At 48.1% G+C, this 12,854-nt stretch overlaps 1 protein-coding gene across 1 annotated transcript in view; it reads left to right on the plus strand.

Moving 5' to 3' along the window:
• ACLY (ATP citrate lyase) overlaps nt 1-12,854 on the plus strand; it is a 59,952-nt gene that overhangs the window by 35,436 nt on the left and 11,662 nt on the right. Inside the window, exons 19-24 of the mRNA XM_011929940.1 lie at nt 707-903; nt 2,708-2,789; nt 3,722-3,832; nt 8,779-8,906; nt 10,535-10,628; nt 12,276-12,430. Coding sequence (XP_011785330.1) covers nt 707-903; nt 2,708-2,789; nt 3,722-3,832; nt 8,779-8,906; nt 10,535-10,628; nt 12,276-12,430 — 767 coding nt within the window. The remainder of the gene's footprint in view (nt 1-706; nt 904-2,707; nt 2,790-3,721; nt 3,833-8,778; nt 8,907-10,534; nt 10,629-12,275; nt 12,431-12,854) is intronic.

A 12,854-nucleotide genomic window follows, 5' to 3' on the forward strand; every position in this document is an offset into this window, starting at 1 on the left:
AGCTGGGACTACAGGTGTGAACTACCACGCCTGGCTAATTTTTGTATTTTTAGTAGAGACAGGGTTTCACCATATTAGCCAGGCTGGTCTCAAACTCCCAACCTCAGGTAATCTGCCCCCTTCAGCCTCCAAAAGTGTTGGGATTGCAGGCGTGAGCCACCATGCCTGGCTGAAATTATTCTTTGAATTATGTTTTGTTTGTTTTTTTAAGAAGCAGGGTCTCACTGTGTTGCTGGAGTGCAGTGGCTTTTCACAGGTGCGGTTATAGCACACTTCAGCAGCCCTGGACTCCTAAGCTTGAGCAGTCTCCCTGCCTCAGCCTCCTGAGTGGCTGGGATTACAGAAGTGTTCCGCTATACCTGGCTTATTTTTACTTCTTACTGTATTAAAAAGTTGAAGCTAGTATTTATTTCCAAAGAGCTGAGATTACAGGCCTGAGCCACTGTGCCGGGCTGAGTATACGTATCTTAACCTGAATTAGTGAGCCATGTTTTACAAATAAGGCTGTCTTTTGTTCTGTATAATGTCTCTTGAGAGAGAGGAGACTTTCCTAAGCGGGAAACCCAATGGGCAAGTGTGATTCCTCTTCGTCATTCTCTCCCCAGCCTGGCCAGAGAGGGCTGGGCAGTAATGCAGGGGCTTTGTGATTCTTTGTGGTGAATCTGGAAGTCACCTTCCTCCCTGATTGTGGTTTCTGCCCCCACAGGTTGGAGGCATCAAGCCTGGATGCTTTAAGATTGGAAACACGGGTGGGATGCTGGACAACATCTTGGCCTCCAAATTGTACCGCCCAGGCAGCGTGGCCTATGTCTCACGTTCTGGAGGCATGTCCAACGAGCTCAACAATATCATCTCTCGGACCACAGATGGCGTCTATGAGGGTGTGGCCATTGGTGGGGACAGGTAATCACCTGGGAAGCCAAGGAGGGGCTTCCCACATTGAGAGCGGCAGGCTAGGAGGTGACGCTGTGTCCTGCAGGTTGCTCGCTGCCCCTGAGTTCCAGGCCCACAGGAATGCTGCTGAAGTCTGAACAATGGGGCATCACTGCTCTTGTCTCAGGACTGACAGAGCATGAGATCGGAAAGCACAGAACAGGGCAATGTGCAGGAGAGGCGACTGGGCTTCGGGGATAATTTTGTTTGTTGTGATTGGCCACAGGGAGGCAGCAGAGTGCAGTGGTTAGGAGGACCAGTTCTGAAATTGGATTGAAGAGGTTCAAATCCCATTTTCCCTCTTTAGTAGGGGGTGGGTGGCAGGGGCCATCCTGGGAGCCAGTTACTTAACCTCCCTAGACCGCCATCAAATGGGTAAATAATACCCCCACCTCATGGGGTCACTGGAGGAATAAATGAGGTGTAATACATGGAAGTGTCTGAGCCAGGGCCTGCTCTCAGCAGGTGCTCAGTGAGTTTTTATGGTAGTTAATACTAGTATCCTCATTATTTTTGTTAGTGGGAACCCTGATCAGTAGGTCATGAATAGAGTGTTATATCTTAGAGTAACGTCTGGCACTTAGTAAGTCCATAATAAATGTTAGCCATTATTGTTTATTATTCCTACTGTTACTACTGCTGTCGGGCTTAGAAACCAAAAGCTGTTGAGCTAGAGTCACCTTGTCTGTCTGCCTGGCTCTACCACATGATTTCCGATAGGATGCCTGGGTGAGGAAGAACTCTCACCAAGGTCTTTAGGGGTGTGGCCTGGGAATCCCCAGTCCTTGGGTACTGCCTGACCAAAGGCTCCGGGAATAAGTCTAGGAAATGCTGCTTGTTTAGATTGTCTTCTTAGATTTATAATGATCATATCAAAAGACATGAAGAGGCCTAGAACAGTGGCTTATGCCTGTCATCCCAGCACTTTGGGAGGCTTAGGTAGGAGGATTGTTTCAGCCCAGAAATTCGAGACCAGCTGAGGCAACACAGTGAGACCCCCATCTCTACCAAAAAAAAGTTAGCCAGATGTGATGGCATGTGCCAGTAGTGCCAGTTACTCTGGAGGCTGAGGCAGGACGATCGCTTGAACCCAGGAGGCGGAGGTTGCAGTGCACCAAGATTGCACCACTACACTCAAGCCTGGGTGAAAGAGCAAGACTTCATCTCAAAAAGAAAGAAAATATGTGTGTGTTCTTAGATTTTTTTTTTTTTTTTTTAGACGATCAAAAACTTCAAGCGATCCTCCCGTCTCAGCCTCCCGAGTAGCTGGGACTGTACAAGTGCTCACCACCACACCTGGTTGATTTTTGTGTTTTTAGTAGAGACGGGGTTTCACCATGTTGGCCAGGCTGGTCTGGAACTCCTGACCTCAGGTGATCTACCCTCCTGGGCCTCCCAAAGTGCTGGAATTACAGGCGTGAGCCACTGCCCCTGGCCGGAATTTGTGGATATATTTTTAAGCAACTGCACCAGGGTGTGCTTTCTCCGTCATCTCTTACTACTGAGTGAACCTCTCTGGGCTTATTTTGTGCCCAGTCTTTTCCTTTGCAAGTTAGATAGCTCCAACTCCTTCCCTCCTCTTCCCTTCTGCTCCATTTGCTACCTTCTGCCTCCTACCCTTCTCCATTCTTACTGGGGCATTTCTGGACCCTTACCAGCCATCCACACCCCCCCAAAATCCAGTGTTCCCGGTACAAGTGTGCTTCCTAACCCTGTACACACTCTCCCATGCCTTCTCCTGATCCTGTATCCTGATACTCCCTGCTCTCAACAGGTATCCAGGCTCCACATTCATGGATCATGTGTTACGCTATCAGGACGCTCCAGGAGTCAAAATGATTGTTGTTCTTGGAGAAGTGAGTTACTTCAAAAAATATATATATATATGATTTTAAAACTGTAATGCATGATCTCAGTTTTCAAAAAATTTAAACATTTTGGTTACATGTAACTTAAAGGGACAGTCCTTGGTAATCCCACCCTCTAGATGCTGGGGCCTCGAGGTTGTCACTATTAGTACTGCCATTTATGTTTCAGAGAAAGGAGTTCTTACCTCCCAGTGTCCCAGACTTTAGCGCCAGTAAGAGAGAAGCTCCGCTCTGGCTGGCCGTGGTCTCTACCTGGTGGGCAGTGAAAAGCTGGAGTAAAAAGTGCATTTTTTTGCCCAGGTATGGTGGCTCACACCTGTAATCCTTCCAGCACTTTAGGAGGGTGAGACAGGTGGGTCACTTGATCAGGAATTCTAGACCATCCTGGCCTACATGGTGAAAACCCATCTCTACTAAAAATATAAAAATTAACCAGGCACTTGTAATCCCAGCCACTCGGGAGGCTGAGGTGGGAGAATCACTTGAACCCAGGAGGTAGAGGTTGCAGTGAACAGAGATCACACCACTGCCCTCCAGCCTGGGAGACAGAGCAAGACTCTGGGGAAAAAAAAAAACAAAATACGCTTTTTAAAAAATTTGATGACTTTTGGATAGAACAGTTAAAAAAAATTTTCTAAATACTGAAAAATGTGGGAGTCCCATAACTCCATCCCTTGTTTGCACCTCTGAAGGCAGGTCTAATCCTAAATCATGTTATATCTCTAGATCAGGAAGGGGGAGTCCCAGAGATTCCTCTAGGAGACCTGCTGTTTGTTCCTTTAGAAATCCTCCTTGTATCCAGGCTGAAACTAAACTCCTTTTATTTGGCCAAAGCCCGTGTCCCTCCATTTTCTATCCAGTTTTTACATCAGGATGGGCTCCACTAACTTGGCTTTTTCTCATTCCCCATTCCTTGGCAGATTGGGGGCACTGAGGAATATAAGATTTGCCGGGGCATCAAGGAGGGCCGCCTCACCAAGCCCATCGTCTGCTGGTGCATTGGGACCTGTGCCACCATGTTCTCCTCTGAGGTATGGCTGAGACGGGTCACTCCCAGGCTGGGAGTGGGGATTGCAAGGGGGCATTTGAGGTGAACCATGTAGTCATCTTATTAAGCAGCTAGTTCCTTCAAGAAACGTTTGTTACTTGCTTGGTTACTGCAATAGTCCAGCCAGGGCCCTGCTCTCATCCAGTTGGAGGAGACCAGTTTATAAGCAGATTAAAGCCAGAATCAGGCTCTGAGTCTCTGCTTGGTGTAGGTAGCAACCAGCTGTCTGGAGAAGTTGAGATGGCCTCCCTGAGAAGGTGATGTTTGAACTGTAGTTTAGGGGATGAGAAGGGCTTTGCTGATGGAAAGGAGGCTGAGGAGGGAGAAGGACACAGCCTGAGCTCAGCTGGGTGGGGCTTGGTGAGATGTTTTGTGTGGGGAGAGGTGGTAGAAGGAAAGGTTTGTTCTTCATGTGTTAAAATGATAAAATGTATGTGAAAGTGCCCGGCGGCACCTCATACTGTTGAGTATAAACACTCCTTAGGCTTCTGCTGTCTGCTAAGCTTCTGAGCTATCTGTCTTCTGCTGGGGGATCATACACCAGACTTCAGCCCCTGTGCTTCAGCTTAGAGAACCCTCTACCACGTTGAAGGTGGCCCACGTGATGATGATGATGAAATTGAAGGAAAAGCCGGGCATGGTGGCTCATGCCTATAATCCCAGCACTTTGGGAAGCCGAGGTGGGAGGATCACCTGAGGTTGGGAGTTCGAAACCAGCCTGACCAACATGGAGAAACCTCATCTCTACTAAAAATACAGAACAAGTCGGGCATGGTGGCACATGCCTATAATCCCAGCTACTCAGGAGGCTGAGGCAAGATAATCACTTGAACCCGGGAGTTGGAAGTTGCAGTGAGCTGAGATCGCACCATTGTACTCCATCCTGGGCTACAAGAGCAAAACTCCATCTCAAAAAGGAAACAACCACTCATCACCCAATTAGTTTATCAATAGTTATCAAGCACCCTGTGAGTGTAGGGCCTTCTCTTAGTGCTGTGTATATAAAAAGGTAAAGCCTTGAAGGCTTCCTGCAATCATGAGAATCCTTAACCCTAAAGTTTTCCTACTGGTAAGCTATTGTCGCTCTTCCTAGAATGCATGCTTTTCCCCTTCAGATTCCTGCCCACCTCAGAGTGGCAGTATTTGTCCAGTTGTCAAGTGCGTGTCTCCTTTGAATGAGTAATTCCACTTTTGCAGATTTACTCCATGGGTATACATGCAGAGTGTTTCAAAGTATGTGTACAATAATACTCTGCAGTATCATAACGGCAAAAACTGGAAACAACTTTTTTTTTTTTTTTTTGAGACAGAGTCTCACTCTGTCGCCCAGGCTGGAGTGCAATGGTGTGATCTCGGCTCACTGCAACCTCTGCCTCCTGGGTTCAAGTGTTTCTCCTGCCTCAGCCTCCTGAGTAGCTGGGATTACAGGCGCATGCAACCATACCCAGCTAATTTTTGTATTTTCAGTAGAGATGGGGTTTTACCACGTTGGTCAGGCTGGTCTCGAACTCCTGACCTTGTGATCCGCCTGCCTCGTCCTCCCAAAGTGCTGGGATTACAGGCGTGAGCCACTGTGCCTGGTCTGGAAACAACTTACATGCTTACCAGGAGGGTACTGTCAGCATGGCATATCCACAAACTAATGGAAAACGGGGCAGGCATGCAAAGAAGGAGGTGGAACTTGATATGTTGATACAGAAAGAGTTTAAGATACATTACCTGTAAGAAGGGGCAGAGTTCAGTAAATGCTTATAATATCCATTTTGTACAAACTGTGTGTGTGTGTGTGTGGTTTTTTTTTATTTTTATTTTTTTTCCCAAGTAAGTAAAAGGCAAGAAGAGGTCCAGAATCATCCTGCCCATCCCTCCAGGGTGAGCTCTGCTTGCACAGGCTTTAAAATCAGACCTTGGCAGATCTGTGTAGCCAGACGTGGTGGCTGGTGCATATAATGCCAGCTACTCGGGAGGCTGAGGCAGGAGAATGGCTTGAACCCGGGAGGCGGAGGATGCAGTGAGCCGAAATCAGATCTTTAAAATCAGCTATTGGTAGACCTGGGCAAGTCATTTAGCCTCTTGGTAACTGTTTCCTGAGCTGTAAAATGAGGATGCTGCAAGGTTGTTTTATGATTTAAATGAGAAAGTAATTGTAAAGGTCTGGCGTGCATAGGTCTTAGAAACTGTTCCTTTCCATGCCTTGTCAGTCCACTTATTCCATGAAGCTGTCCCTGATTCTCCTTTACTTATTTATTTATTTATTTTTTGAGACAGAGTCTCACTCTGTCGCCCAGGCTAGAGTGCATCAGTACAATCTCGGCTCACCGCAACCTCTGCCTCCCTGGTTCAAGTGATTCCCTTGCTTCAGCCTCCCAAGTAGCTGGGATTACAGGTGCATGCCACCATGCCCGGCTAACTTTTGTATTTTTGGTAGAGACAGAGTTTCACCATGTTGGCCAGGCTGGTCTTGAACTCCTGACTTCAGGTGATCCACCTGCCTCGGCCTCACAAAGTGCTGGGATTACAGCCGTGAGTTACCTCACCCAGCTGATTCTCTTTCTTCTTGAGTGCTCTCTCCCAACTCCATACTCACCCAACAACCAAAAATCAATCAGCCTCCCCCATTGTTTCTCCTGGCTTGCTTCGCATTACCAGCCCCTCCACCTTTCCAACCCACCTCCGCATCCCCACCATGATCAGGACACTTCTAAGAGGGTGAGCACCTCACATTTCAGTATCTGGCTGGCACTCATCGCCCCATGAGTGGGATGGGTCCTTGAATTATTTTAGGGTTTTTTTTGTTTTTTTGGTGTTTTTTTTTTTTTTTTTGAGACAGAGTCTTGCTCTGTCACCCAGGTTGTAGTGCAGTGGTGCAATCTGGCTCACGGCAAGCTCCGCCTCCCGGGTTCACGCCATTCTGCTGTCTCAGCCTCCGGGGTAGTTGGGACTACAGGCGCCCACCACCACACTCAGCTAATTTTTTTGTATTCTTTTAGTGGAGATGGGGTTTCACTGTGTTAGCCAGGATGGTCTCGATCTCCTGACCTCGTGATCCACCCGTCTCGGCCTCCCATAGTGCTGGGATTACAGGCATGAGCCACCACGCCTGGCCCTTTAGTTTTGTTTTTTAAATAATTCATCTCCCTTTTAGAAATTTTGGTTTTAGTTTTGAGAAATCCAGAGTTAAAGAAACTTAACTTCCTTAAACCCAGGGTTTCTGAATATAGAATCTCTTCTCCTTCCCACCCATCTGCAGATACAGATTAAATCCTACAAAGAACGCATTGGGACCCCATGCTTTAAGGTGTCTTTCAACCTTTGCTTACAGAGCAGCAGTTCCTAACCTTTTCACCTTTTTGTTCTATTTGCATGGTGAAGAGCACAGGCTGAGGCCAGGTTGCCTAGGTTCAAGTGCTACCACATACTACCTGTGTGACCTGGGATAAATCACTTTACCCATCTGTGCTCCCATTTCCTTTTTTATAGGAAACGATCATAGCTACTGAGATTGAATGAGTAAAACTCTTAGAAAAGTGCCTGAACATAGTGTTATGTAAACAGGTTAGATAGTACTATGATTACCCTCTGCACCCCATCCTAAGACAAGGCTTTGCATCAGATGTCTTGTGTGTTAATTTCCTCCATCGCTTGGTTAAAGGCACAGTCAACGCTGGGCACACTGGCTCACGCCTGTAATCCCAGCATCTTGGGAGGCTGAGGTGGGTGGATTGCTTGAGTCCAGGAGTTGGAGACCAGCCTGGACAACATGGCGAAACCCCGTCTCTACTAAAAATACAAAACACTTGTAGCCAGGCCTCCGCCTGTGGTGGCATACGCCTGTAGTTCCAGCTACATGGGAGTAGGTGGAGAATCACCTGAGCCCGGGAGGTTGAAGCTGCAGTGAGCCAAGATAGCGCCACTGCATTCCAGCCTGGGTAACTAGAGTGAGACCCTGTCTCGAAAAAAAAAAAAGAAAAGAAAAAACAAAGACGCAGTCACCACTTACTTAGTGCTTCTTTTTTTTTTTTTTTGAGATGGAATCTTGCTCTTGTCACCCTGGCTGGAGTGCAGTGGCACAATCTTGGCTCACTGCAACCTCAGCCTCCCAGGCACATCTCTGTAGTCCCAGCTATTGAGAAGGTTGAGGTGGAAGGATTACCTGAGCCCAAGGAGGCCAAGGTGCCAGTGAACCGTGACTGCATCACTTTACTTCTGCCTGTATGACAAAGTGAGACCCTGTCACTTAAAAAAAAGGGTGGGGGGGCAGGCGTGGTGGCTCACACCTGTAATCCCAGCACTTTGGGAGGCCGAGGCCGGTGGATCACCTGAGGTTAGGAGTTCGAGACCAGCCTGGCCAACATGGTGAAACCCCATCTCTACTAAAACTACAAAAATTAGCTGGGCGTGGTGGCAGGCGCCTGTAATCCCAGCTACATGGGTGGCTGAGGCAGGAGAATCGCTGGAACCCAGGAAGCAAAGGTTGCAGTGAGCTGAAACCATGCCATTGCACTCCAGCCTGGGTGACAAGAGCAAGACTTCATCTTAAAACAAAACAAAAAGAAGGTAAGGGTAAAAAAAAAAAAAGGAAGATGATTCTGGGGTTGGGCTGCCAGTCTTTGTATCCTGACTTCCATGCACATTAGCTGTGTGACCCTGAGAAAGCTTCTGAACTTCTCTGTACTTCAGTTTCCTCATCTGTAAAATGGAAATCATCTGTTGTACCTATTCAGTGACCTTGCTTGAGGCTTAAATGAAGTGATTCATGTAAAGTGTTTAGCACAGTGCCAGCCTATGACCAGTGCTGGCATTAAATGAAGTGATTCATGTAAAGTGTTTAGCACAGTGCCAGCCTATGACCAGTGCTGACATTTCCCTGGGAATTCTTTGTTCACTCTTGGGGGATTAGCAGTAAAGCTACTTTCCTTTGCTTTCCAGGTCCAGTTTGGCCATGCTGGAGCTTGTGCCAACCAGGCTTCTGAAACTGCAGTAGCCAAGAACCAGGCTTTGAAGGAAGCAGGAGTGTTTGTGCCCCGGAGCTTTGATGAGCTTGGAGAGATCATCCAGTAAGTGGACCTTGGGGAGGATGCTGGCCTCCCCCTCCTTTCCAAATCCCTCCTGAGACAACAGCCTCTCCCACACAGGGACATCCCATATTCCTGGTCCCTCTTGGTGTCTAGCGCAGCTGTATGGATGGTTCAAAATTCTGTTTCTCTTTGGCTTTCCTTTTGTTTTATTTAGTTTGTGGAAGCAGTAGGTCTAGGCCGGTGTTAAAACGTGTTGAGTTTCTGAGCCTACCTATTTGGCTGGGAGGCGGCAGCCACAGATGAGCGCTCCGCATGAAAATGTTTAGAGAGTGTTACCTATGATCAATAGAGAGTTATTAGATACCCTCTGATCTCTTCCCATTTCTACCTCTTAAACCTGTCTGGACTCTCAGCTCTGTCCTTCCTTGCCATCCAGAGACTGGGACGTGAGGTAGTAGGGAGCAGAGGGGCAGGTGCGGTCTTGGCTAGAACTTATTTTCATTTAGTTCTCAGAATTCAGCAGGTGAGAGTTGTGGGGAAAAGGAAGAGAGATCAGCCTGTTAAACTGTGTCTATATAGAAGGAAGTAGACATAAGAGACTCCATTTTGTTCTGTATTTGAGATGCTGTTAATCTGTGACCCTACCCCCAACCTTGTCCTTGCAAGAGACATGTGGTGTGGTGACTCAAAGTTTAATGGATATTGGGCTGTGCAGGATGTGTCTTTGTTAAACAAGTACCTGAAGGCAGCTTGCTGATTAAAAATCCTGCCCCTCCCTGGGCAATGGTACATCTCCGGGTAAAACCCATTGTGTGCTTTGTTTACTGAGTAAGGAGAAAACCGCCTTTAGGAATAAGGTGGGGCTTGCTGGAGCAATACCGCTAAAAGGTTTATGGAGAGTTTGCATATGCATCTCAAGGCACAGCATTTTCCTTTAAACTTATTCATGTTACAAGGATTTTTGTTCATATGTCTTACTGCTGATTTCCTCCCTACAATGATCCTATTGTCCAGCCACTCCCTTATCTTTTTGATGGTAAAGATAATTATCAATAAATACTAAGGGAACTCAGAGGCCGGTGCCGGCGTGGGTCCTCTGTAAGCTGAGCACTGGTCCCCTGGGTCCCACTTTTCTTTCTCTTTACTTTGTTTCTGTGTCTTATTTCTTTTCTCAAGTCTCTCGTTCCACCTAACGAGAAGCACCCACAGGTGTGGAGGGGCAGGCCACCCCTTCAGAGAGTAAACTAAGAAACCTACAGTGTAGGCCGGGTGCGGTGGCTCACGCCTGTAATCCCAGCACTTTGGGAGGCCGAGACGGGCGGATCACGAGGTCAGGAGATCGAGACCATCCTGGCTAACACGGTGAAACCCCGTCTCTACTAAAAATACAAAAAAAACTAGCCGGGCGAGGTGGCGGGCGCCTGTAGTCCCAGCTACTCTGGAGGCTGAGGCAGGAGAATGGCGTAAACCCGGGAGGCGGAGCTTGCAGTGAGCTGAGATCCGGCCACTGCACTCCAGCCTGGGTGACAGAGCGAGACTCCGCCTCAAAAAAAAAAAAAAGAAAAGAAACCTACAGTGTTTGGGTTAGATAGAGCATTCTTGGGATGTCTTACAGAAGCCCAAAATAAAAAAATCCACGTGGATGTGTTTTTTCTCCTGCCTCCCAGGTCTGTGTACGAAGATCTTGTGGCCAACGGAGTCATTGTACCTGCCCAGGAGGTGCCGCCCCCAACCGTGCCCATGGACTACTCCTGGGCCAGGGTAGGTGCCTTGAATGTCCCTAACAGGGTGAACAAGAGAGATCTGTGGGTCTATGGTGGTGGGTTTCGCATTGATTTGCCTCGAACTCTTGGAAACCAGGCCTTCTGTGTTAGTCGGGGATCTCTCAAAGGGACAGAACTAATAGGATATATATATATAAAGGAGAGTTTATGACTCTTGGAAACCAGGCCTTCTGTATTAGTCGGGGATCTCTTAGAGGGACAGAACTAATAGGATATATATATAAAGGAGAGTTTATTAGGTATTAACTTACATGATCACAAGGTACCACAATAGGCTGTCTGTAAGCTGAGGAGCAAGGAGAGCCAGTCCGAGTCCCCAAACTGAAGAACTTGGAGTCCGATGTTCGACGGCAAGAAGCATCCAGCACAGAACGATGTAGGCTGGGAGGCTAAGCCCATCTCTCTTCTTCATGTTTTTCTGGCTGCTTTATATTCTCTGGAAGCTGATTAGATTGTGCTCACCACATTAAGGGTGGGTCTGCCTTCCCTAGCCCACTGACTCAAATGTTAATCTCTTTTGGCATCACCTACACAGACACACCCAGGATCAATACTTTATATCCCTCAATCCAGTCAAGTTGACACTTTTGGAGGCCAAGGTGAGAGGATTGCTTGAGACCAGGAGTTGAAGGTTGAAGTTAGCCATGACTATGCCACTGCACTCCATCCTGGGTTACAGAGTAAGACCCTGTCTCTAATTAAAAAAAAAAAAGTGCTGGGTGCAGTGTCATGCCTGTAATCCCACCACTTTGGGAGGCTGGGGTGGGCGGATCACCTGAGGTCAAGAATTCGACACCAGCCTGGCCAACATGGTGAAACCCCATCTCTACTGAAAAAAATACAAAAATTAGCCAGGCGCAGTGGCAGACTTCTGTAATCCCAGCTACTCGGGAGGCTGAGGCAGGAGAATTGCTTGAACCTGGGAGGCAGAGGTTGCAGTGAGCTGAGATAGCACCACTACACTCCAGCCTGGGCGACACAGCAAGACTCTGTCTCAAAAAAAAAAAAAAAAGGAAGCAATGGACTGGGTCTCACGCCTATAATCCCAGGACTTGGGGAGGCCGAGGTGGGAGAATTGCTTGAGCCCAAGAGTTCAAAACCAGCCTGGACAACATAGCAAGACCCTGTCTCTACAAAAAAAATTTTAAATTAGCCAGGTGTGGCAGTGCATGCCTTGTTGCCCCAGCTGCTGGGAGGCAGAGGCGGGCGGATCGTTTGAGCCTAGCTAGGAGTTTGAGGCTGAAGTGAGCTATGATCGCACCAGTGTACTCCAGCCTGGGCAACAGAGAGACCCTGGTCCCCCTCCAGAAATGAAGCAATGGATAGGTTATTTAGGTTATTTTCTAGCCCAGCAAATGCTCAGAGAAGGATAGAGATAGTGCTGACAGTGCTGATGCCAAGTGGTACCATGGGTCCTCCTGTTTTCTATGCCCAAAATGATTTAATGAAAGGGCTTTTGCACTTCTTTCTTGGGAAAACTTCGTCTGAGAGTTGTTGCTTTGCTGCCAGAGTTTAAGACATTCCTGGGGCACTTTGGTTCTGAGAGTACACACAGTGGGGCAGTCCTGGAAGAATCTGTGGTGGTCACCAGGGCCCTGCTTCCCTCTGCCCCATCTCTGCCCAGGAGCTTGGTTTGATTCGCAAACCTGCCTCATTCATGACCAGCATCTGTGATGAGCGAGGACAGGAGCTCATCTATGCGGGCATGCCCATCACCGAGGTCTTCAAGGAAGAGATGGGCATTGGCGGGGTCCTTGGCCTCCTCTGGTTCCAGAAAAGGTGAGCATGAAGGGCAGAAGATGACAGGGCCCTGCAGCTCGGAGTTAATGATTTTCCCCCGACAAAGGAGTCGGAGTGGACAGGCCTGGGGAGTGTGTCCAAGGTCAATCTTTGGGGCCACGGGTCAATTGAAAGGGCAGAGGAAGGACACTTAAGCTATGAGCCACTGCACCCGGCCAAATGTAGAACTCTTGACAGCAAGGTAGAGGTTAGGCAGGAGAGAACTGGAAAATATGGTGGCCTAAGGAGTGTGGGCCTCATGACACTGCTGAACAGATAGAGAGTACCTTATGGGCCAGGTGTGGTGGCTCACGCCTGGCATCCCAATACTTTGGGAGGCCGAGGTGGGTGGATCACCTGAGGTCAGGAGTTCAAGACCAGCCTGGCCAACATGGTGAAACCCTGTCTCTACTAAAAATACAAA

The sequence above is a fragment of the Colobus angolensis genome, unplaced genomic scaffold (genome assembly GCF_000951035.1).
Source record: "Colobus angolensis palliatus isolate OR3802 unplaced genomic scaffold, Cang.pa_1.0 Scaffold83, whole genome shotgun sequence".
NCBI lineage: Eukaryota > Metazoa > Chordata > Mammalia > Primates > Cercopithecidae > Colobus > Colobus angolensis.